General features: G+C 39.4%; 3 protein-coding genes across 5 annotated transcripts; all 3 read right to left on the bottom strand.

Moving 5' to 3' along the window:
• Nucleotides 1–3475: 3475 nt before the first annotated feature.
• Nucleotides 3476–11044, bottom strand: LOC108889386 (aminoacylase-1). The gene is made up of 15 exons (XM_018685812.2): nt 10975–11044; nt 10442–10588; nt 9744–9808; nt 9506–9610; nt 9317–9411; nt 9058–9134; nt 7893–7982; nt 7167–7223; nt 6983–7056; nt 6832–6881; nt 5707–5851; nt 5138–5206; nt 4963–5042; nt 4225–4285; nt 3476–4109 (listed from the first exon to the last, which is right to left on the bottom strand). The coding sequence occupies exons 2-15, from the start codon at nt 10566–10568 to the stop codon at nt 3945–3947; spliced, it is 1260 nt and encodes a 419-aa protein (XP_018541328.1). The 5' UTR covers nt 10569–10588; nt 10975–11044; the 3' UTR covers nt 3476–3944.
• A 740-nt stretch (nt 11045–11784) lies between these two features.
• abhd14a (abhydrolase domain containing 14A) lies at nt 11785–16818 on the bottom strand. Of its 2 annotated transcripts, none has more exons than XM_018685816.2 (5): nt 16684–16818; nt 14694–14974; nt 14319–14434; nt 13780–14015; nt 11785–12735 (listed from the first exon to the last, which is right to left on the bottom strand). In XM_018685816.2, exons 2-5 carry the CDS (start codon nt 14954–14956, stop codon nt 12553–12555), a joined length of 798 nt encoding a protein of 265 aa, XP_018541332.1. In that variant the 5' UTR covers nt 14957–14974; nt 16684–16818; the 3' UTR covers nt 11785–12552. The 2 variants fall into 2 exon arrangements, with proteins under 2 accessions (XP_018541332.1, XP_018541331.1); XM_018685815.2 differs by lacking the exon at nt 16684–16818 and adding an exon at nt 15804–16162.
• Nucleotides 16819–17080: 262 nt separating this feature from the next.
• On the bottom strand, nt 17081–23255 carry hyal2b (hyaluronidase 2b). 2 transcript variants are annotated; one of them, XM_018685809.2, is made up of 4 exons: nt 23078–23255; nt 20642–21618; nt 20134–20223; nt 17081–20041 (listed from the first exon to the last, which is right to left on the bottom strand). In XM_018685809.2, exons 2-4 carry the CDS (start codon nt 21587–21589, stop codon nt 19652–19654), a joined length of 1428 nt encoding a protein of 475 aa, XP_018541325.1. In that variant the 5' UTR covers nt 21590–21618; nt 23078–23255; the 3' UTR covers nt 17081–19651. The 2 variants fall into 2 exon arrangements, with proteins under 2 accessions (XP_018541325.1, XP_018541326.1); XM_018685810.2 differs by lacking the exon at nt 23078–23255 and adding an exon at nt 22142–22338 and having other exon boundaries at nt 20642–21616.
• Nucleotides 23256–23269: the final 14 nt, after the last annotated feature.

Genomic DNA, 23269 nt, shown 5'->3' with positions numbered 1-23269 from the left:
ATGTTCTCCATAACTGAATGCATCTGTTCTTAATGTTATTAATTACACCTGCACTTTCCCCTCTGTGACATGTCAAAACATCTGCTGTGGGAGAAAAAGCTTTCTGAAGCATCATCTGCTGTTGGTATTGTACTAAATGACATGTACATACACAATGCAGCTGGTGGAGTGTTAACAGGGAACCTACAGCAAATTTACCCACCGTGTCTGTGGTGTGAAAAATGACACCATATGGATTTTTTAGCCTGAAGAAAAAAGACTGATAAATAACTTAATATAAAAAGAGCAAATGAATAAATAACAGTCCATTTCTTCTTTTACGTTCTATCACTACCTCATTTACCTGTTGCTGCTTTTTTTCCTTCAATCAATAGACATTTCTCACAGACTTGTTAAGCACAGGTCTAACTACTAAAGTCAATGATGGCTGTCTTACATTAAGGTGTGACAGTGCCTCTGCGTTGGGGATGTGCAGCTTGGCTTGACATCTAAATGGAACAGAGGCATTGTGAATGTTATTTGTCACACTTGTGTGAAATAAGTCTATTAACTGTTTGTTTGTCACATTAGAAGTGTCTAGTGTGTGTCTGTCATGTCCAGTCTGAGCTGTGAATACAGATTAGAGCAACTGCAGAAGAGATGAAGGAAGCAGACAACACTCAGTTACATATTTATATCAAATTATCATAACATCACTGAAATCTATAGGTTAATACCATAATATTACTGTACTACACAGTGGCTCTGACAGTCACACACAATGATCTCTCCGCTGTGCAGGAACAAATGTAAATGCAAGACCTCATAATGATATAATACATGCTGTATTAGCCAAGCATTTTAGACACGCTCTATATAAGCAAAAAGGATTTAGAAATGTTGGGAAATAAATGATAGATTATAAAATGTGTACTGAAAATATGAGAAAACCAAGGAGCTGAAAAATAAAAAGCAAGTAAATATTTCAGGGACGGAGCTTTACGAACAGCTGTGCAGTCATGTAGCCTGACAAGTCATCACTCATCTAACATCAGGCATTTTCCCAGATGGGATTCCTAAAGATAAAATATCTACAAATGGTGGTGTTTCAGATGCAAAGATATAAGAAACCTCCACCACCAACAGCCCTCTTTAATCTACAGTGACGGTGTAGACTGTGGGTTTATCACAAACATTGTGTTTTTACTCCTTACATTTTCAGGTTATCTTTAGTTGAAATAAATATTCTGAGCTACTTAAAATACAATCAAGAAACACAGTGTAACAGAACGACAAAATGTATTGACGGCAGTATTGTGATCACTGAACTGCAGCCTCATATAGACTGCAATTAATTCCCACTAAGAGGAGAAACATGTGATTATTACAAGAGGGTCTGACAGCAATTACCACCAGAGGACAGTTGTAGTTGCAAAGCAGAGAGTAGAGAGACGTGTCATTCAGCTGGAAGATGTACAGTATGTACTGTATGTTCATACACTGCAGCATCTGTGAATATTAACATCTCTCCTCAGAAGCAGAGAGCTGAGACTCAAACACCGAGAAGCTGAAGATGTTAAAAAAAAAAAAAGCCACTTCAAGGACAGTGATATGGAGACTTCCCTGTCTATATATTGTACATTGTGATCTGTTTCATTTCATAGCTCATGAACGTTAGATACATGAGTCAGTTCCCTGTTGTTGTTGTCTTTGAGGGTTGTTTGTTTGAATATTAGAATAATAATCCTGGTAAGACCACAGCAGGGTGTGTGGGTGAGACTGCAGGAGTCAAGTTAAATGTACCCACGTGAGCAAACCCCCTGCTCAGGTCCTTGACTGAGACTTGAATCCCCACCTCACCCCGCCTTCGAATCGCTGTCATTGAATCTGATCCTGACCTCTGACCGAGGGAGCAATCATCGAGGGATCTTTCAATTTCCTGAGAAATAACCTCCATGTAAATGACTGACCCTGGCCTCAGCACAGAAAGACGTGGCTGCAGTGTAAGTATGTAAAATTCATGAAAAGCTTTCCTGAAATACTGGAACTTTTCTTTTAGATACTGTTAAACAGCACCTATGTGTTTCCGCTGCCAGGCGTTCAGATGCTCGACAGCTGACCCGACAGGAAGACTGCACCTATTCCTGCCCCCTCTGGGAGGAAGGATGTGGGTTCAGCTTTTAGTCGTCTCCCTGACGGCCCCATGTGTTAATACTGCTGTCATGTCCTGGGGAGAGAGAAGACTAATTACTGACTGCTCAGTCTCCCTGCCAGCCCCCCTTGGAGAGCCACACACTGTTAATTGGACGACAAATCCAAAGGGAGCTGAGCTGTGGATGAGACCGACCTTTACCTCATGTAAACAGCATTACAAATCAAAAGAATTCTTTTTATTTCTCATTTCCCTTAGTGCACAACATCCTTGTTTATGAATATTCTCCATTTTATAATGTTTTTACAAGCTCTCCTGAATAAATGTAAATAACATCTTGTTTGGGGGATTTGCTATAAGAACACAATTTTATCCAGGCGAGTTATGCAGTGACAGTGGCTTGTTGTGATGGGTTTTAAAATTCTCTATTAAAATGCTGGATATAGACATGACAACAAGATACAGCCATGCTACTAGCTCTGTGGAACTGCTCTTAGGCACAGCAGTGCTTGGAGCTAAATAAACGCTAATGTCAACAGCTCGCTGACAATGACATGTTTAGCAGGTATAGTGTTTTCCACAGTCACCATCTTACTTTGGTGTCTTAGGGTGCAAACATTTGCTAATGAGCATAGCACATATATAAAAGGTCAAGGGATTACTGAAGTTATTACAATTCAAGATAAATCTAGGAACTAAATTCTGTCTGATGTTGAGCCATTCAATAGCCGTTTGAGGAAAAGTCACACAGCATCCAGTAACTGGTCTTTCTGCTGTGGCTGATGAGTGTACATATGTACAAAATCCAGTGGCAATCCATCCCATTTCTGTTTGGATGTTTCAGTCTGGACCAAAGTGGCGGACTGACCGCCTGACACGGCCGTCCCTAGAGCCATGTGTGGCTAAAAATGTATTTTCTGTTGTATTTAGCCTCTTTGCTTCCTTTAGGGCACTTTGAGTAATACTAACTTTAATTCCATCTGGCTCATTGTTAACAGCTGAGACAAAGTGCATTTAGTACATAACAATGAAACTCACTGCAGTGTGTAGGCTGGACTCGCTGTACCAAATGGGGTGCTCTTTGTGATAAATTGAAGGCTGCACTGATGGGTTAAGTGTCTTAACTGATGTTTGGAAATTTTTATTGATGTAGTTATACTAAATTCTATTGCGTGCCCTTGAAGCAGATGGTTGGTTGGAGGTTGAATGCCTTTGCCGTAGGCAGTAAGAAATGTTTTTCCACAGCTCTAATCCTGCTTCTCATTTAAAGGTCTTTTTAATAGCATGTCAATGCGGCATCATACGCATCACAAACTCATGCAAAAGAGAATATGACCATGAAAGTAATGAACAAATATATTTATTCAATTCTAGTTTATTAAATAAAAGTCTATCTCTATAGTTTTAAAATCGAGCTAAATTTAAAAAGTGGCTTTTAACTGACATTTGATCTAAGAGTTTATCAATCAAAGTCATCTTCACATTTTAGTCAACTGATGCTTTCTTATGGAAAACATGGTTAACACTACATGTGATATTTCTTCAAGACTGCATACACACAGGCACACTCAATCAACAATGGTGACATATTATGTTGTTTAAAAAACTGCTGCAATACTGAGTAATGCAAAGCTTACTGCGCCTATATCCTGAGAATCATAAAAAAACAAAAAGATCAATAGTACCAAAGGCTAAGTGCTCAGTTTGGCTTAATGATATCGTTATTCTTTGGTAATCTCAGCAAAAATTTCAAGTTAAATATTCAGATCTTCGGTGAAATATGTTTTAGAGAGGATTAAAAACACGGGCTTGTCTAAGCCTCATCAGGAAAGGCAGGAACGCTGGCAAGAGCCGGGATGAGCCTCTCGTACACGCTGATGCCTTTCAGGAAGACTTGCTCATTCAGGTACTCGTTGTGATCGTGCAGCAGGATTGGTGTCCGGTTCATTGGGGAAAAGCCGATGGCAGGGATACCCACCTAGATTCATCAAACAAATACATCCAGCAATGTCAAATATCCTGACAAATGGATGAATGAAAAGGGAAAAAAAAGAACTGGTTCTACTGTGAACTCATCCTGTACTTATACTCACCGCTCGGATGAAACGGCTATCTGTGGCAGCTGGAAATATCTCTTTTTCCAGAGTCATATTCCTACAGCGGAGATACCAACATGAAACTGAGCTAACACACTGCAAGGACAGACTCAATACAGACCTATAGTAACTTCATTGTTTTATCAGCTGCAGCTATCTGGATAAACATTTCAAAAAATATCCTTAAACTGCTTCAACCTTTGTTAAATACGACCAGAGTCTTATATATTAACAGCACAAAACACAGCAGGTGAAAAAGGAAAAATCAGCTTTTCCTCAGATGCTGATCAGTAACTGTAGATGCAACGGTTCTTTCTGAACAAGAGAAGCGGATTGTGGGAGCTGTGTGAACATTTGCAGCTAAGGTGTGAAGACGCATGGAGTGAATATATTAAAAGGGTTGTGTAAGCAAAAATACAGGGTACAATGATCCACTAACAGAGTAGACAAATGGCCGCTCATCTCCTGTAAACAGATGTGAAGTTTCTATCGGTCAGAGACTAAAATTACTCAGCTAAACTGATCGAGAACATTTGACTTGTGATGAATTAGATACAGTGGTAAACAGAAATTGGGCCAAGATTGAGGTTAAATTTGACATACTCTAGCTATTACTTCCTCTTTAAGTGGATTGTGTCGTATTTGTAAAGCATCTGTTTACAGTTTTGTATTTGCCTCTGGATCTGCCTCTAACATGAAAAGCAGCTTATGTATCAGTGTGCACAGAGCACTCACATCGCCTTGCAGGCTGCACTGAAGGTGCTCCACCAAGGATCATTCTCCTCTGTCGATGTGACATTCTGATTCATGTGTTTCTGCAAAGAATGGCAGCTAATTTAGCCTATTTGACAACAGGAACAAAACAACAGCAGTTACACAACAGAGCACTTAAGTACTTGAGCGTACCGACCTGAGCAAATTCGTAGGTGACATCTTCTCCTGCTTCCTTACACCATTGTTTGATCTGTCTTTCAAACTCCTGGCAGAATAATAATAATTTAGAAGTTAGTTAGTGTTGACAGTGAGGAGGAGGACGTTTAACACTGTAGATCAGATGTCTGCATGAGTATATGAGCAACATAAAGTCAATCTCCACACACAAAATCAAGGTACAGTGTTCATTTAGGGCAGAAATGGAATATAATATTCATAATTATGTTTTAATTAGTGCATAATCACCTGAAACTAAGAATCATTGCGTTTTAGTGGCTTAGAATGACCCCTTCATGTCTACAGAGGAAGCCAGGTCTGCTTCCAGCCCACCACATCCCGCTGCTGTGTACTACAGTAGCCCAGAACAGACAAACCAAACACTGACTCTAGAGAGGACTTTTCGCAGTTTTTCGTTAACGGAAAACCACCACAATTGCTTCAAAAGGGGAGGGGTGCTCAGTTGGCTGCAATCTGCAACCTCACCACTAGATGCCACTAAATCCTACATACTAGTCGTTTCACAGACCGACGTCCGCACTTACGCACCTGTAGATTTACTGTAGGTGGTATTCTCAGGTCAAAGCTGACGTCCATTTCAGCTGGGATGACGTTGTAGGCCACGCCTCCTTTGACCATGGTCATATTCACTGTGGTGACATCACCGAGCGTGAAACACTCACTGGTGTTAAGTCTGAAATTCACAAGCAAGGCAGCAATGGAAACACTGCAATTTTAATGCAGTTACACTGCGATGAAATCTAAATCAGAACAGTACTTTTGCAAGGCCGACACTCAAAGCTTACATGACGTTTAACCAAAGACATTTACACCAAATTTGATTGATTTCTAATTACAGAATATAGAGGTAATATTGTAGAACTGCTATTTTAGTTCAAATTCAGCTAGTTATCTTTAGATTCTAATTTCTGTTGAAGTTTATAGAAAAAGCTTCCGAGCTACAAAGAAATGAAGGACCTTTAAAATAAAGTGTTACCATGTAAATGTATAATTACTAGATAAACCACATGTCCTGAACTGTAAGAGTCTAAGTAGTTAAAATCTCAGATCGTAATCAGCAGGCTTCAGGTTTCAGGTATTTGTGAATCATTGTTTAACACACAATCTGCATAATAACATTGATATTTCATTATCCCAATAAATGTGGTTGAACACAGGTGGCAGATTATTGCCACAACAGGGTAGGTCCATAAATCAGGGCTGCTTATGGTCTTCAGCTCTGAACACAAATGTGGCATTTTTACTGTAACATTGGTTCATGAAAGCATGTTAGTGGCATAACTCTTGGAGGAGGCAGCCATTAACAGACTCACAAGCCTCTGCTCTGTTGGAAAAGATTTCAAAATTTATGGCCCTTGTGAGCTGCTCTCACCATATTATTTATATCCACTGTATGAACAGAAGCATAGAGAGGCACATTCATTCATACTGGGAGTTCATGTAGGGAATCAAATGTTAAAGCTTGTATGTTTGGAAAGAAATTCATGCAAATGCAAAAAGCAGGTCTCCACCTCCAAAAAAATCTATCATGCCATAAACAATATGTAATGTTGTCTGTGTTATAATATATATTATTGTCTATGGTGTACATACTGATCAGCCACAACATTAAAACCAGTTACTGTGTTGGCTGGCTGGTGTATGTAAACTCACCTGTGCTTCTCCTTCTCTCTGAAGTCCAGGAATGAGTTTATGACTTGGCGCTACAAAGGAAAAGACAGTGTGTTCATTGACAGACTTTGTAATAATGAGTTTTTATGATTGAAGCAGTTTTATTAACTGGTAACACGTCACTGACGCTTACCAGCTTCTCAGCAGCTGTGTTCTCCACAAACCTTGACCCATGGCCTGGACTACCTGGGCAGTGGACCGTGATCCCTGAAAAGGATGACCGACTTTATCATCCTGCACAGTTTAAAGCACAGCTAAGATGAAATCTGAAAGTCCTGATCAGACTTGTCAATATCTTGTGTGTGCTTTATACTTACACCAGGGGTTCCTTTCTCCATAAAACACAGTGAACGGCTCACCAGGGTTAGCCAGACCTACAGATGCAAAGAGAACACACACAGACAAACAGAACACACTTAAAGATAACTATAGAGTTCAGAAGTTCGGAAACTTGAACTGGTAACAGCAGGATTTAATGTAAACATTTCTGTTTTAAAACAGGTTATTATGGGGCGCCATCAGGGTTAAAATACCAACCTCTCCCTCTTCTTCATTTCCTGTTGTCAATCCACTGTTTGTAATAAAGGCTTAAAATACCCAAATAAAGACCTGTTATATTTATCATCATGAAAGCAAATACAATGAATTAACATAAATTTCTGTCATATCATTAGTCTGTATTAATAATCTAGATGAGAGTGATGATGAATGGTGGCAGTGGAAGTGAAGTCATGTTTCCTCCTCTGAATCCTTCATTTCACCTCGAACAGCACTGTACCGAGGTCATTAAACAAAACACAAAATGGATGATTTTAAATAGATTTTTTGAAAAGTTTCATTGTGATCAGTAAGTTTAGCTTCACCAGGAACTTCACTGATTTTGTAGCATCAAGCTTAAGTGTTGATTTAGGTTTTGGTTAACTTTTAGAGAGGAGGTGGCCATGGATTACACTCAATAACTAAACACAGTTTCAAGTGACTGAGTGACCTTAAGTGTTCACGTTTTTATTCAGTAACTTTCTAACAGACAGTCATTTATTTACCTTCATCGAGGGCAAAGCCAATGTTTAATTTTTGGAACTCTGGGTGCTTCACAAATGTTTCCATTCCCTTGTGACCTCCAACTTCTTCATCTAAAGGGAAAAAAGAACATGCATATTTTATTTCTCAAAGTAATATTTTTGTTTGCCAAGTTTTTCCTTATTTGGCAACTGCGTGTAACTTCTGTGAAACAAGTGCACAGTTTTGAAGAACAGATTCTGTTCCAATTAAAAGCTGTGGAGATACACTGGCAACAATGTAAAGTCATCAAACTGGGTGTTGTTTCCAGTCTATTTCGGTTTGGCAGGAAAGCAAAATATGTTGTGTACCAGCAGCACTGTAAACACATAAAGACATACACAACATGGAAATAAAAGAAAAGGTTCTGTAATGTCTTTACCAACACTTACAAGTTGTAAAGGGACAAAATCAAAGTTCATATTTCACCTACACCACCTGCTGCTGTTTGATTATCAACTGACAGAGACTCAGTGTCATTCAAGCTGCCTCACATGTTGCTTTCTCCACACTTGAAGCAGAATTTCTCACCCATGCCGCTATGCAACATGGGGCACACCAACGGCACTCCCACTGATAAAGGTCCAAACGGTCCAATCCAAACAAATACTTGTCTTTGCTCACTTTGCCTGCTATTCACTTCTACTGAAGCCTGAACGAGAGAGGAATGAATTCAAGCACGAGTTTTGTGTTTCAAACTGATCTCCAGCTGGCTCCAGCTGACTTGAAGGACAGAGTTCATCTTTGTTCTCAACTATGACTGGGCGCTGAGAAACACTGATGCATTGTCTTAGGAAATGGAGAAGTTATTATTCTAGTGTGTTTTCTCACCAAGTTAAATACATTATCACCTCACCAGAAACAACTGTAGCCTCGCTCTTGTGTACTGTTTATAGTTTGTGATCCCTCTGATCAGTATTTATTTATTACCTGTGACAGCACATTGTTTTTCTAGGCTGCCTGCAGAGCAAATTCACTGAATGTGACTGTATCTCAACAGGTGTTGAAAAAAAGCAAACAGGAAAGTGAGGAAGGTGTCAGTCACACTTACACAGCCCCGAGAAGAGGTCCAAGCAAAATAAGTGAAAACACCTGTGTCGGTGTACCAATAAATTAGAAATGGAGGAGCGAAGCCATCAAATATCTTACCAGGGACAAACATTAAGTGGACAGTGCGCATTGGTTTCCATCCCTCTGCCTTCAGTCTTCTGACTGCCTGGATGTACCTACAGAAAGCAGAGTTGTGACAGAAATAAGAAGAGGAGTCTGAGCGGACAGTATACAAGTTGGATGAGTGGGTGTTTAAACAGGTGTTACTCATTGAGCATAGTTAAGAGTGAAGATCACAACAACACTAGAGCACAAATCCTGTTTAATAAAGCAAGTTATCAAGGCAGTTTATACCCACTGTATAGTTACACATTTCATGTCCTGTGATCCCCGGGCATAAATGTTGCCCTCTGCATCTTTGAAAGCACTGAAAGCATCGTATTTCCAATGTTCCTGGAGAAGAGATTGATATCATATCTATTTTTTTCATGTCTATCACAGGTAATAACAGGATTTTAACGCCATTAACAGAGACACGACGCCATACCTGGAACACAGGTACAACATCTGTGTGGGAATTCAGTAAGATGGATTTCAAGCTCGGGTTCGTCCCTTCCCACGTCATGATCGACACAACTCTGCCTGGACAAACCTGCAAGGAGAGAGAACGACAAATGGGAACGCTTGAACATTTCTCTGTTTGCTTCCACAAGAGGTATTGATCATTTCTGGGCTGTACTTTAGGTATGTAAACAAGTATTTACGACATGGACAGTGTCACACACCTCAATCTTTTTCATGGGCAGCTGGAGTTCTTCTGCTATTCTGTCCAGGAACCGGAGAGCAGCATCTATAAATGAATGAACAAATAGCAGAAAAGTCTGTTTAAGTACTAATAACTGAACACAACTTCTCATAATATCAGAATTCCTGCTGTTTTTAGTTGTAGCAGGCCACATGAGTAGAGTGGCCTACATTTCCTTCACCCACTTATTCTAACAATTGCTCTAAATTAAAGGTGGCTTCATACAGAGACACCTGAACAAACAACATTAAGAGTGAGGTGTGTCTTTCTGCTGACAAAACCTCACCTCATCTGCCATTATCTACAGACTAGTTCAGTGGGTCAGGAACCACACTTTCTGGTTTGAGGAGACAGCCTTAACTTTATTTCCCAGCTTCACACATAATTAAAAACATTTAATGTCTAACTGATGCAGATAAGAACTGGACTTTGGATAAATGTTCACACATAAGTTGATGCAATAGATACAGGCAAATAAATGTCATGCTCTGCTTCTCCACAGCTTTCAGGATTAGTTTTAAATATACCTACAGTGCATATTTAATGTAGGTGTGCAGAGTAGCATGAATACTGTGCATAAATAGTCCAACTTCCAACAAAACCCACAAAGATAAATGCCAAAAAAAAACCTAACAACGCATTTCTTGAATAAAATATTTTATAATGAACGTATCTCACCATAGTCAGGCTCTGGGTGGACGGTTTTGAGACGGAGGTAGTCTCTGAACAGACTCACAGAGGGGTCCTCTCCCTCAGGAGAGCTCTGTCCGCCCCCAACACCTGGACCATCTTTATCAGGCAGCATGGTGTAATTTCTTTACTCCTCTGAGGACACACAACCATTAAAACATCCAGTCAAGCGTAACAACCAACACATCGGGAGCGTTACCTGATTTTTGTGTCTTTTACGTGAGAGAGACGCTTTATTTAACATTATAGCTCTTGTTATGCGGTAGCTTTGTTGTCTCAGAGACCGTTAGGTAACATTAACGTCAGCTGTCCGTACCTGTGCTGCTACCACAGCCAGCTAGCCTGAGAGTTACCGCTTTAATTTCTCTCTCGCTGTTGTACCAGTTGGGTCTGAACCGCTGGTGAACAAGCTAAGGCTGAGGCGGAGTCAGACAGCTCGTATTAACACGAAAGCGCTCAACATTAATATCTTAAATAACGGTTTTGTTCTGTTATTTGGCAGGATTAATATCTGTACTCACCGTGTGCAGTCAACTGGTTCGTCAGGTAACGGGGTCAGCTGACTGCTGTTGACTGCGTCGGTTCCTGCCCTTCGAAATAAAAGCCCTGTCGCTGCAATGTTTTTTTTTTTTTTTTTTTTTTTTTTGTTTGTTTGTTGTTATTGTTGTTTTGTTTTTAAACTGTATTTAAAATGTTATTTCAACAAAAATATGCACGAGTTTGGGATCATTAAATGTGTGTAGTTTCACGGTAACACACAAATTATAAGATTAAATTTTATCATATTGTGCTATGTGATGGTGCCAGAGGAATTAATCTCTAAACTGTTAAAGATTTATCTCTTATTTTCAATAGTCAGTCATGCATCAGTGTTTATGTTCAATATAACTCCCTCCATTAGTCTCAGATTAGTTACAACCACTCATATGGACACAGTGAGCACATCCCTTAACTCTTACCATGTTTCTCTACATTAAACACAAAAGTCTAAACTAACATGAGGAAAAAAAACTGATCCTCTACTGAAGTAAATGTGGCAATAGCACAAATTAAAAGCACCTGACTTAAATTCCTGCATCAGTCTTGCATTCAAAATGTTGCTTAAAAGTAAACACTACACATTGACAATCAGAAAGTACTACTGCAGAGTGGTTTTTAACATTAATGTACTAATTAACAATTATTTATTCACTGGCCTGTAAGCAGTTTTAATTTAGCTCTCGGAGTGGGGCTAATTTAAAGTACTCCACCACAATGCATCATATTTTATGAGCTAACCTTCAAAGTACATCCCAACATAGCATTTTATGAACTGAAAAATACAAAACACACACATTTTACTTTTATTTTAAGCTATGCACATGTCTTACTGTAGGTTTGTTTTTTTTGCATGATTGTCCAAACTTATTGCAAATATATTACATATAACTTTATCATCATTATACAAATAAATGTGAGCTATTTTTTTTAGCATTTTAACATGGCCCATATTCTTTCATAAATGTTTTTTTTAATTACAGTGCATTATCAGTTCTGTTTGCTTTTATGGAGAACAGCATGTGTTTGCCTGGAAGCTGGAACGGTTACCAGATCTTTATATACAAATCTGTTTTGTCAAATGTGAAGCGAACAGAAGCTATTTAAACACAGGCACCTGCTACATTTGCATATTTACAGTAACCTATGTGTCACCTACAAAAATGGTAACTGTGAAGCAAACACATTCCATGTTTTACATGCAGAGAGAGACATGAAACACATGAAACAAAAACTCACCACTATACAAGTCTGACACTATTTTTAAAACAAGCTGAGCTGAACTAGTCTTGTGTTTTTTGGGGTGACACTATGGAAAATTGAAAAAATAATACTTTTATAATGGCAGCAACTGAAATATTGTATAATTAAAGGTCACTACAAGACTTTACATGCCATTTTCCATGTTATAAAACCTGCTCCCATGCCTAACAATCTTCAGGTACTAATGAGAATGATGCTGATCTTTTTAGCAAAACTGAGGACCAGTGTTCCTCTTTCTATTTTCCCCTTGTCTTTCTGTTGTTTCCATCTCTCTACCCCACCCTCCTCTGCTATGCATCTCATTTCAGTTTGCTGAGGAAGTCGATCAGTCCCTGGTGAAATTCTCTGGGTTTGTCCATGTAGCAGGCATGGCGAGCTCCTTCTAACTTGAGTACAAAGTGATGTGGAAGCTGTATGAGGTTCTTGTGGGACTGGGCACCCAGATTTGTGTCCAGAGCTCCAAACACAATCAGAGTGGGAGTCTGGAGTGAGAAGCACAAACGAATGACAAGTCAAAAGACAAGATAAGAGAAATTATCCAGCGTCAACAAGTTTTCACACCTGCACAGACCCGTGTCTCCCTTCTCACTTCTTGTGAAATTTGTTGTTGGCTCTTGTTTACCTGTTGCATAAAAGCAGCAATAATCCATATTCATTAAATTCTTACTGGCAAATGTTTCGTACTTGAACTTGATATATAAGTAAATGATTTATCAGTTGTTAGCATAAATGATTTAAAACTGAAACACATTTGCTTAATCAATTAGTCTATGGACAGAAAATGAATCTGCGACTACAGTGAGGATCAATTAATAATTAAGGTATTTTTTTCAACAAAAACGCTTCATCCCAGCTTTTAATTTGTGATGATTTGCTGCTTTCTGGCTCTCTTTTGTGTAAGTAAACTGAAAATCTTTATGTTTTAGACAAGAAAAGCTACATTTTTACAGCCATTTCCCAGATATTTTACAGACCTAACAATTAATCAAGAGAATAAATGACTGATCAATCGACAATGAAAACAATGGCTCGCTGCAGCTTTTCTGTTTCAGCAGTGCTTAACAGCCATGAAAACATGTATTGATCGTGCCTCACTTCGAGGGTGAGGTTTACTGACAAGACAAAATGGAAAAAAAAAGAAACCAGAGTATCACTGTGCATCAGATGATTTGTGGTAATTTAATTTACGAGATTTGATTGTGACTTTGTGGGTATTTGAATGTAACATGTTACATACACACAGGGCTCAGAGATTAGGCAGACCAGTGATTCAATAAGGCCTCACAGTTAATTTAGGTCCTAGGGCCCCCTAGTGGGCAAATCTGGTAGTGTGTTAGTGGCATGTATTCCCCATTAAAGGCACAGTTCGCCCAAAAATGTACGATTAATCCTGATATCATGAGGAACACAAGTGAAATTTGCCTACTTACACAAAAAACAGCTAATGGGACCATTTCATTATAATTGTTATTTCTGTTTTAATATATCAACCATTGTCACATCAGCATAATCTACATTTCCCTCACCTGGATATTTTGGTACTGCTGTGGAGTGTAACTTCGGGTACCAACTGGTGCTATGGGAATGAAGCCGTGCAACTGAGCGTTGTTCTTCATGAAGAAGGGGATGGAGTAATGTCCACTCATGGAAGGGCTCAAAAGCACAGCTGCTCTGACACCCAGAGACTCCATGAACCTTGACAGGAGGTCCACACGATTCTGGTCGGTCTTCAGAGCCTCTGAATCTGGAGACTTTCCATACCCTCCAGGAAGAAGAATAATAATTTGTCAAAGAAAAAAGATTAAGAGAGTTATTCTTAAAGCATGTTAAGATCCTAAGACATCACACACAACAGCCATTCACACCGGTGTGTGTATGTATATGTGTTGATTACGTCAGTTGTGCAAGTAAATAAAATGTTGTGCAGGTAGTTTATTTAATATATAAATTGTATCAAACCATACATATCAATAAGAAATTTACCTAACATAACCCTCCAGTTTTATAGCATTATGCAGTCACTAAAATGAGTGTTAATTATGTGCAACAAAGACTTCAGTTCTACCTGGCAGATCCATCGCTAAGGCCTGATATCCGTGAGTTGCCAGCAGGGCCATTGTACCGAGTTCTTCCCAGGTTTTGGATGTGAAGGCCTGGCCGTGCAGAAGGACCACTTGCAGCCTGCACAAAGAAATTGCTCTGTTTTCCCATGACTTCTTTTTCTCAAGATTTTACAACAAGAAGAGACAAGGTAAATATGGCAGGTTAGAGCTGAAGGTTAGCAGCACCTCCTGTCTTTACCTCTGTCAAATTGTTAAGTGATCATCCTGTCTGGGGTGTTCACTCTTCTAACTGGTTTGGAATTAACAGTTACACAAAATGACAAAGTCCATGTCAACCCAAATTATTCTAAGCAGGTCTCTTGTTTTTGTCAGCTCACCTCGGCAATATCTGCCGTCCTGCCCCGTCAACAGGTAAAGCCTCTCGGAAGAACAGTGGCGGGTCCCCGGGCAGCTGTCCGGTGCGAACTGACACGTTGATGGTTGGGAGTGGAGGGGGAGGAGTGGCCATCAGCCCCATTTTTTGAGCTTCAAGGGACGGCTCCATGCTGCCCTGGCGAATGGACGGCAGCAGCAGGTACAGCAGCAACGTGGCCAGCAACACCAGGCCCAGAACAACAAGACGATTGCGCAAGAAATTCATTTCGTCAAGATGAACGACCTGAAGAAAGTGAAAGTGCATTGTCTCAGATCCAATCATATAAATTCTGTTCATACAATATTCCAATTTGTTTGACTGTGAGTGTGCGTAAAAGCTGACAACCCAATCCAATAAGACCACTGTGGTTCAATTTGGAAACAATATTTGGTTTTGTAAGGAATATTAAAGGTTTTAAAAACTGTCTCTGACACAGCTGAAATACAAGGAACAGGAACACAGGTGATGTTGCCTCACCTCTAGATGTCAGCAGTGGACCTGATGGTTAAAATCTTATAACACATAGGAATGATGGTCAAAACTACAAAAATAAAACCCAGCTTCTCCTGGTTGGCAGTTTGGTGGTTATTTGATGGACAACATGTTGAATTGTGCAGCTTATAAATAAATATTAGCAGGTGAAGACTTCAGCAGACAGTTCATCTCATCTCTCATGTAAACAAGGCACCTAAACTGCCACACACCACCTAAGTCCCAGCAGCTGAAATGATTCCTGTTCACTACGCTTGAAACTTTAGATGGTTGATAATGTTAACCATGTTTTATCAGTGTATGGCTTCAAGTGGATGTGTAGGGAAACAGAATGAACCCAGAAAAAACTAAGAAATGTAATCAGTGAAGGGAAGGTTAACAGTGCAGGATGAAGGCTGACAAATCTGTAGTATAGCAGTGCAAAAAAACAGTGAGCTGATGGGTGTAATTTAGTCAAAACATGCGAGACAGCTAACATTAGCTCGATGTGTCGCTCTGGCACTGGCTGCATCTCTGTACAATGGGATGCTGCTGTATGAGACAGGATGCATTAACGATGCAGCACCAGAGGAAAACATACCGACACAGAGGAGGCAACTAAACACGATCACTGACACACTGGAGGACGATGCTGTCTGCTTCATCGTCACGTCTTCTGCATTGCTGGTCGCCAGAGATGGGGAAACGTTGCTGGAAGGCTCGGTTGCTGGTGGTGGCTAGCTTTCCAAACTGAGAGAAATTGCTGCCTAAAGCTAACAAAACATTTTTTTCTGATTAAAATTAACGCCCTGTATTTTCAGTGTTCCTTGAATAGCCGATCAACCTTAAGTGATGACTAGATATAAACTGTCCAACAAGAAAGTCGAGACATACAAAGAAAATCTGTTGAATATGTGTCCGCTCTATACTAAATCTACCACAGTCTACACCGTGTGTTCCCCGTCGGAGCACATTACGAGCTGCACAAAAAACATTGTACGTCATTTCCTTCTTAAGCTAAAAACGCAGACATCTGACAATAAATACGATAAAAACGTTTCCTTTAAAATATATTCCGTTAAATATTACATATATTATGTTAAAATAGCCTTTTATCTCAGTGTAAACTGGACCCGGATACTTTGTGTGATACTGTAAAAACGCGATGAAAAATCTGCAGCGCCGCTTATTAACTTTCCTCAATAATAAGTTTATTTACAAGTTGAATTTGTGCTGTTTGCTGTAGGAAAGGATTTGCAATTTTAAATAACTTTGTATATTAAGTGTATTTAATTCCACTTTTAGTATCTACCAGGTTACCCTGAAACTTCAGACTTCACAACTGCAATTCCATAAAAACACTGAAACAATGGGCCTCGGGCAGCAACATCTGTCTTATATCGTCTCTTAGTTTTCTTGTAGGAGAAGAAATAGAAAAAGACAAGTTCAGATACACCGATATTCTTAACCAGTGCTCTTACCCTGCTGTGCTGTATGATGAGTCCTGCCTGAGCTTTAATTGGAGGCGCGTGGCCGTTTGGTCATTAACGCCATCTAAACAGCAGGTAAGAGCACGTGTGCCGTGTGCAAATATGCCGACACAGCCCAAGAATAGGAGACAAATTTAGAACTTTTGGACACTTTGTGGAGATTCTTTTCCTTTCTTTTTAAAAATCAATTTCTCTCTTTCTTTGAAATGTACTTGCTTTGGCACTTGGAATCTTATATCCCGTTTTATTGCATACATTAATCTATAGTCCACAGTAAACTAGTAAAGTAAAGCAGCAGGTGTAGATAATACATTTTCGTTTACAGAAAAAAAAAGTTCATAGTAGACTGGAGTGTGCAGGAAAAAAATACAAAGAACGGGACCAAAAAAAAATTCAAATTCCTTTTTTAATATTGAAATTTTCTGATGTAAAATGTGAATATGAAATGTTTTTAAATACAAAACCCTTTGATTTTTCTCCAGTTTGGTCTCTGATAATAACATCAATACACTTTGGCAAAATAAGGCCTTTAAATTACGGTAAATTCCTCATTACTGACAGAACAAAGCTGTTTCTACAATGGGGAGGTGGAATGGTACAAAGCAAACAATCTGAACAAAGTTGTGGAATGAACAAGAAAACATTGAGTTAAATTCACACACAAACACACACATGCACAATGCGACCAGTACCTTTAAACAGTAATATCCATCAACACAGAAGCAGAATTTGAATGATATTGATTTAAAGATATTCTTCTTAGGATAAGTCTTTAAAGGGCCAGAAAAGTTTTTGAAAAGTTTTGTTTTATTTCAAGTTACTCAGATGTTATAGTACTTGTGACTGATTGGAGTGCATTCAAGTTTATTCTAAAGTTACTGGTGCACTGTATAATCTGTAGTTGATAAAGGAAGATTGTTAGTGCAAACTCAAAGTTCGAAACACTATCCCAGTGAAAATAATTGGCAGTATATATCTAACATACTTGTAAAAAGGCAAAAACAAAAGTATGGCTCCTTAAAGCGCTTCTTCCTTTATCTTTATATATCTCCTATTGAAATGTAAAGACAGATACTTGCCATTAACTTATCAGTCTAGTACTATGGGGAAAATCATTAGCATTACACACTCTTTGCTCCAACACATCATTAGAAACATTAAATCATTTTTAAAATGCAACTGAGTTAAAGGCCAGTGAAGGTTAACAATCATAGAAGCACACACGTCTGTTCCACATAAGATTCACAGCGAACACATTTCTAACATACATGACACATTAAATGGAAAAGACACCATAACATACTGTAATGTAGTGACTGTATACTTACAGGCCTCTGTATCCAGCAAAATAACACAATTTCAACTCATGTACATGAATTAAATCCAGATCCATCTCAGAAAATTAAAGTGCAGAATCTCAAGAAAAAGTTCAATGTACATAAAATGTTCTATTGCAATACTGGTTCTTCCAGTTTGTAAAAAAACACTAAAACCTATTCCTGCCTCCTCCTCTAATTTCAGGTATCTAATAGTCGTTTTGTGCACTGCCATATAGCATCAATACAGAAACTATTGTATAAATATGAGACTGCTTGGCTAGCTTTGGTCTAGCAAATACATTTACTTTACTAGTCTGAAGGTGTATCTACAGCATTTACTATCAGCAGTGTCATTGGCAGGAACCCGACACAAGTTGAAACGCAAGCGAGTCAAACTACAAACTTAAATACATTTAAAATGACTATTGTGTCAGAAAGACCGATCAACACTAGATTTCTGAGTGGATGTAGATTTGGGTGATATTCTACTAACAGTACATTACTTTGGTTTCTGTTACTGATCAGCCAATATAAATATATCTGGAACAAGCCTAAGTTGACCATGATCAGTTGGACTAATTATGTGTTTGTATATTTATACTGCCAGTATCTGATAATCCTTTTGTCTGTATTCAAGAAAATTAACAAAGATTAGGCAAAAGTTACATTAAGTGGATGCTGAAATTGAACTTTTTAAACACGACTCATTTTCACAGTGACATCCCTCTAAGACACCATTTGTATCAAAGAAATAGTAATGTCTGTCTTTTCTGTTTAACCTTTACCGACGTGTCTGTGCTTTCTTTTAAATACATTTTCCTTATTAATAAAAAAACTGGTAGGTATTATGGAGTTAATATAAAGCATAAAGCACTGTGCCCAGGAGAAGGCTGAGATGAACGCTACTGAAGGAACCTCAATAATCACAATCTGTAAACAAAAGAGAGCATGTTGTAGCCCTGTTAAGGCACATTTCTGAACTGAAACAGGTCCAGCCATGTTGTTTCTATAAGCCAAAGATAACTAAAGATTTAAGACTGCATATTTCATTATTTACCACCTCTTGGCATGATGCACTATTTATATGTCTGTCATAAAGCTGTGTCACAACGATATGACGATGCAGAATACCATGTTGTTGTAATGCACCAACAACTTGTCAATACTGTGTATCTCTGGGGAAACAAATGTACCTTTCTTCTACACTTTTACTTAAGTGTCATGTTGTTCCATCATCATGAAAAAGGTTAAGCAGTGTTTTGTTCATAAGGCATTTGTGGGGACAGTCTAACCCAGAGGTCAGGGCCTGCATGGAGCATGGCAAAGGCCTTTAAGAGATAATTAACAGATTGTAGTATTGATACTGATGGATGGACATTAGTTCCAGGAGGCAGCCATGAGGTGGGGGATCTCCCAGTGCAGCTTCTCAGACAAAAATATGCCTTCTAGATGGGTCTGTGTGCTGGGATAAAACTGTCCTGTCACACTGGGAGCTGTCTGATGACAGGACTGACTGCCTGCTGCTGTCAATGCATCACTATCACATGTTGCACAGTGACCTACCACCTTGTGTCGCAAAGTTTGAACTGTTCTTTTCAGGGCTGGCAGAAGCAGGGAATAGTTTGGGCTTCTCAGTTTCCTCAGTGTAGCAGAGTGAGGAGTCCTAGTGGGAGTAAGAGGCAAAGAGGCCAGGTTCCTAAGACAGAGGAGGCTCTATTCTGCCCTTTTTCTTTCTCAGCACAAGCCTCACCCCTGTACCCACTGTAGCACTGGCACTGGAAGTGTGTGCGGAAAACAGCCAGCTCGGCTTGGCCGGGCGCTCCTGTAACCTTCAGCTGGCCACCCTGACTGGTGATGGTGTGTGTTGAGGGGCTGAGGTGCAGGTACACATCAGTGTCCGATACTCTGCGAAGACAGCGGCCGTGGGATTTACACATTGTCTGACTGCACTGCTCCGCTGCCGTGGACACATTGAGCAGGTACCGGCCCAGCGGTCCCTGAAGATACCCATTTAGTTTGGAGCAGCTGGCCTAGAGGATAAGAAGAAAAAAAAACTGATGTTAACCCCAAACCACAGAACACTCAGCTATTCAACATCAAACAGAGAAGGTGCAGCACTTACAGTGCTGCTTCCATAGGAGCTGTCCCCCCAGAAGATTACACCTGCAGCTCCAAGTGCAACACTCTCACCGATGGTGGAGACGAGGTCTGTCTACAAAACATTTACACACACAGTTCAGTAGTGTGTATTACAATCAGCATAAAACAAAACTGAACGTAGTAACGTATTAATTGGATACATTAATGATTTCTGTAACATTTTTTTAAATTGCTTCAGTCACTATAAAAGTAAAAATACCCAACATGTTCGGACTACGTTCTCTCAATTATAGGGATTTACCCCTCCACTCCTGTCACTTTCAAATCACTGTAAATTTACTGGCTGTTTATCAACAAATAATTGGGAGGTTATTTTTGACATTTTAATATGTTAAATGAATCAACGATTAAGAAAAAAAGCATCAAGAGATTAGATCTGTGGTTAAATTTAGTATTTAAAATTACTAGGTAACAGATAATGAATGTATAAGCCTCTTGTGCTTGATGAACTGTTGCTTTAGCCAACTAACCTCAGATAGGAGGGTCATCTGACTGATGTAATTAGGTCTGGTATAAACAAAAACAGGGCGTGCTAATCCATCCCCAACAGATGCCAGGCGCATCGCCTCCTTCACCCTGTTTCGGACAAAGAGTCGCCCATAATTTGTAGAGGCTAGAACAGAACCCATGTATATAGACGGGAAGAATGCTGTACACTCCATCCACAACCAATTCAGCTGATCATTGCGGGACATTTCCACACCAGGGCAACGGCCTGTGTAGTCCTTTAAGCCATTCCTGTAGTCATGGTTGTAACAATCTGGAAACAGGTAGAAGCCCCAGAGCTGATTGGGCCTCAGATTCTTGGCCAGTTTTAGAGTCTCCAGCATAAATTTGCGAGCTGATAGCTCAAATTCCTGCTGTGCAACTTTTCCCACTTGTTCTGGGGGCCAGTTAGGATTCTTTTTGGCCACCAGTTCACGAGATTTATTCCGATAGATATCTTTACTGTCCCAATTTCGGATCCACAGTGGGCGCCACTCCTCCCAGTCAATAACAGCCAAACCTTTTGCATCTGGCTCACGTATATATTTCTGCACACCTTCAGGCATCTTTTCATAGTGCTGAGTGAGGCTGGCAAGCTGTGGAAGACCTCCATTCACTGCAATGCCCCGCTCATAATAAGGATACAACCCGAGGCGCTCCTTATAGAAAATTGTGAGATTCTGCCGGACAAAGCCCTCATTGGGGGATGCCACAATGTCAAACTGGCCAAGAGATAAAGTTACACCATGTCGCGGAGCACACTCCTGTGTTGGGGCATTCCAGACAAGAAGAACAGGCTTCTGGGAATATAATGGCCATCTTGTCTGCTTTACATCTGCTGAACACAACACTGTCCACAATGTAATAAGAGTCAGAAGCAACCAGGGCAGCTGGCCAGCTGTGGTGAAGAGAGAGTGAAATACAGGCTCCATGGTCACTGCCCCTCTTCTCTCCTCTTTCTCTAGAAAAGAAAATTAGAGCAGTATTGTTAAATTCAGCCAACATAATTCCATATATCTCCACAGATGATCCAGGGAACTGAGCACTTTGCTAAAGTAGAAACCTTTGAATAAATATTTTACTGGCTTTCAGGTGTAGTAAGGTGTTGTAAGTTTTAGGGAGAATCTATGAGTACCTGTGACATGAATTAAATAAATTATACGAACCGCTAGTTTGTTACCAGTGCTACCACATCTGGTTAAGTCGTCAGCTTTTCTGTATGATTAACGTTAATGTTTTGTATCATTTTGCTTCGGAAATCAGTTCTGGGAAGTAAATGTTAGTTAAATATAAAACAAAGAAAAACAAAGAAACGGAATCAACGACTTGAGACAGATAGCTGCTTTTCTCTCGAACTTCCGTAAACTTCTTCCACCCACGAACTAGATTAACGAAACTTCGCCAAATTAGGTGGAAGTTTCATTGAAACTGCCAAACGTGCTAAGGTAGCTAACGAGTTGTTCCTTCGTACTGTCCAGTCTGACCTGTTCCAGTGAAGCCGACGACACGGGTTTATTCCACTCATGTAACCGTCAGATAAATTACTTTTCCACAGCCCTGCCATGTGAAAAGTAACAGTTACAGTCCGTTCAATCCATGGTAATGACTTCTAACTTCACCAGCCAGGGCTAACACAGAAGTTACAGCTACAGTGATTGTGACGGCTGACGTTGAGCAACAACGGCGCTGTCCACTGGTTTACTGACTTGGGGGCGGATAATGAAATTTTAAAGACATAATTGTCTCATTTTGCATTTTGTATCAAAATAACTTGAGGATACACTAAAAAAGAAATATGAATTAACACTTAACAGAGATCATGATTCCATCTGACAGAAATTTGAAGGTAAATTATATTTCTGTGTCGCTTATCCCCCCCTAAATAAAGTAGACTGTTCCATAAGACTAGGAGAAGTTTTATTGATAAATCGAAGTCCACGACGTTAAATAGCTGCAGTGTACATGAATATCGCCAGTGTATTCAGTGCTTGCTTGAGTAAAATTACATAAGTGTTGTCTGCAAAATGTCCATTAAGTATCAAAAGTAAAAGTACTGCATAATACTTAGATGTACTCTATATGACAGCATTATTATTACTGATCATTAATGTATAGGTAGCTTTTTGCTGTTGTAGTTGTTTGAGGCAGTGCAAATTGTAACTATTTTATATGGTGTTGGGCATTTCAATCTGCTCAAAAACTCTTTCTCAGGATAAGCATAATTTTAGTATTTGGGCAAGAGAGTCACTTTGACAGGCTATTAATCTATACATTAATACAAGCTGTTGTAAAATGTTTGGGTGTTGACAGTATGTTTTTATGTTAACAAAACAAACTAGCATCATTCTTGAAAATATGATAATTTATTATTACATTTTTAAATTTGCCTTTTCAAGATGTGTATAAATATTGTCTCTTACCAGCAACCTCTTCCTCTTTACCCTCCAGGTGAAAATAGATCAAGAAACCTGTTGAAATTGTTCAGGACGTCTACAGGTCAAGTTTGTTATTCTATATACGTGTAGTCTGAGCTTTCTCTAACAGAGGAGATGAAGGCAGTCGTTTGGTCTGTGCTGAAACCTACCAATGACTTGTATTTTAATATCCAGGAG

The sequence above is a fragment of the Lates calcarifer genome, linkage group LG12 (assembly GCF_001640805.2).
Source record: "Lates calcarifer isolate ASB-BC8 linkage group LG12, TLL_Latcal_v3, whole genome shotgun sequence".
Lineage (NCBI taxonomy): Eukaryota > Metazoa > Chordata > Actinopteri > Centropomidae > Lates > Lates calcarifer.
The sequence above is the reverse complement of the archived record's forward strand: the minus strand, read 5'-3'. Positions and strand labels throughout refer to the sequence as shown.

Excerpts from the sequence above, each read along its gene's own strand:
- LOC108889386 (XM_018685812.2), bottom strand. The coding sequence starts at position 10,568 with ATGCTGCCTGATAAAGATGGTCCAGGTGTTGGGGGCGGACAGAGCTCT. Across the intron at positions 9,135-9,316 it reads ATGAAATGTGTAACTATACA|GTACATCCAGGCAGTCAGAA; the intron begins GTGGGTATAAAC and ends TGCTTTCTGTAG. Across the intron at positions 7,983-9,057 it reads CCACTTAATGTTTGTCCCTG|ATGAAGAAGTTGGAGGTCAC; the intron begins GTAAGATATTTG and ends TTTTCCCTTTAG.
- abhd14a (XM_018685816.2), bottom strand. The coding sequence starts at position 14,956 with ATGAATTTCTTGCGCAATCGTCTTGTTGTTCTGGGCCTGGTGTTGCTG. Across the intron at positions 14,435-14,693 it reads GGACGGCAGATATTGCCGAG|GCTGCAAGTGGTCCTTCTGC; the intron begins GTGAGCTGACAA and ends TTCTTTGTGCAG. Across the intron at positions 12,736-13,779 it reads AGCAGTACCAAAATATCCAG|ACTCCCACTCTGATTGTGTT; the intron begins GTGAGGGAAATG and ends TTCTCACTCCAG.
- hyal2b (XM_018685809.2), bottom strand. The coding sequence starts at position 21,589 with ATGGAGCCTGTATTTCACTCTCTCTTCACCACAGCTGGCCAGCTGCCC. Across the intron at positions 20,224-20,641 it reads AGATGACCCTCCTATCTGAG|ACAGACCTCGTCTCCACCAT; the intron begins GTTAGTTGGCTA and ends AATGTTTTGTAG. Across the intron at positions 20,042-20,133 it reads GCTCCTATGGAAGCAGCACT|GCCAGCTGCTCCAAACTAAA; the intron begins GTAAGTGCTGCA and ends CTTATCCTCTAG.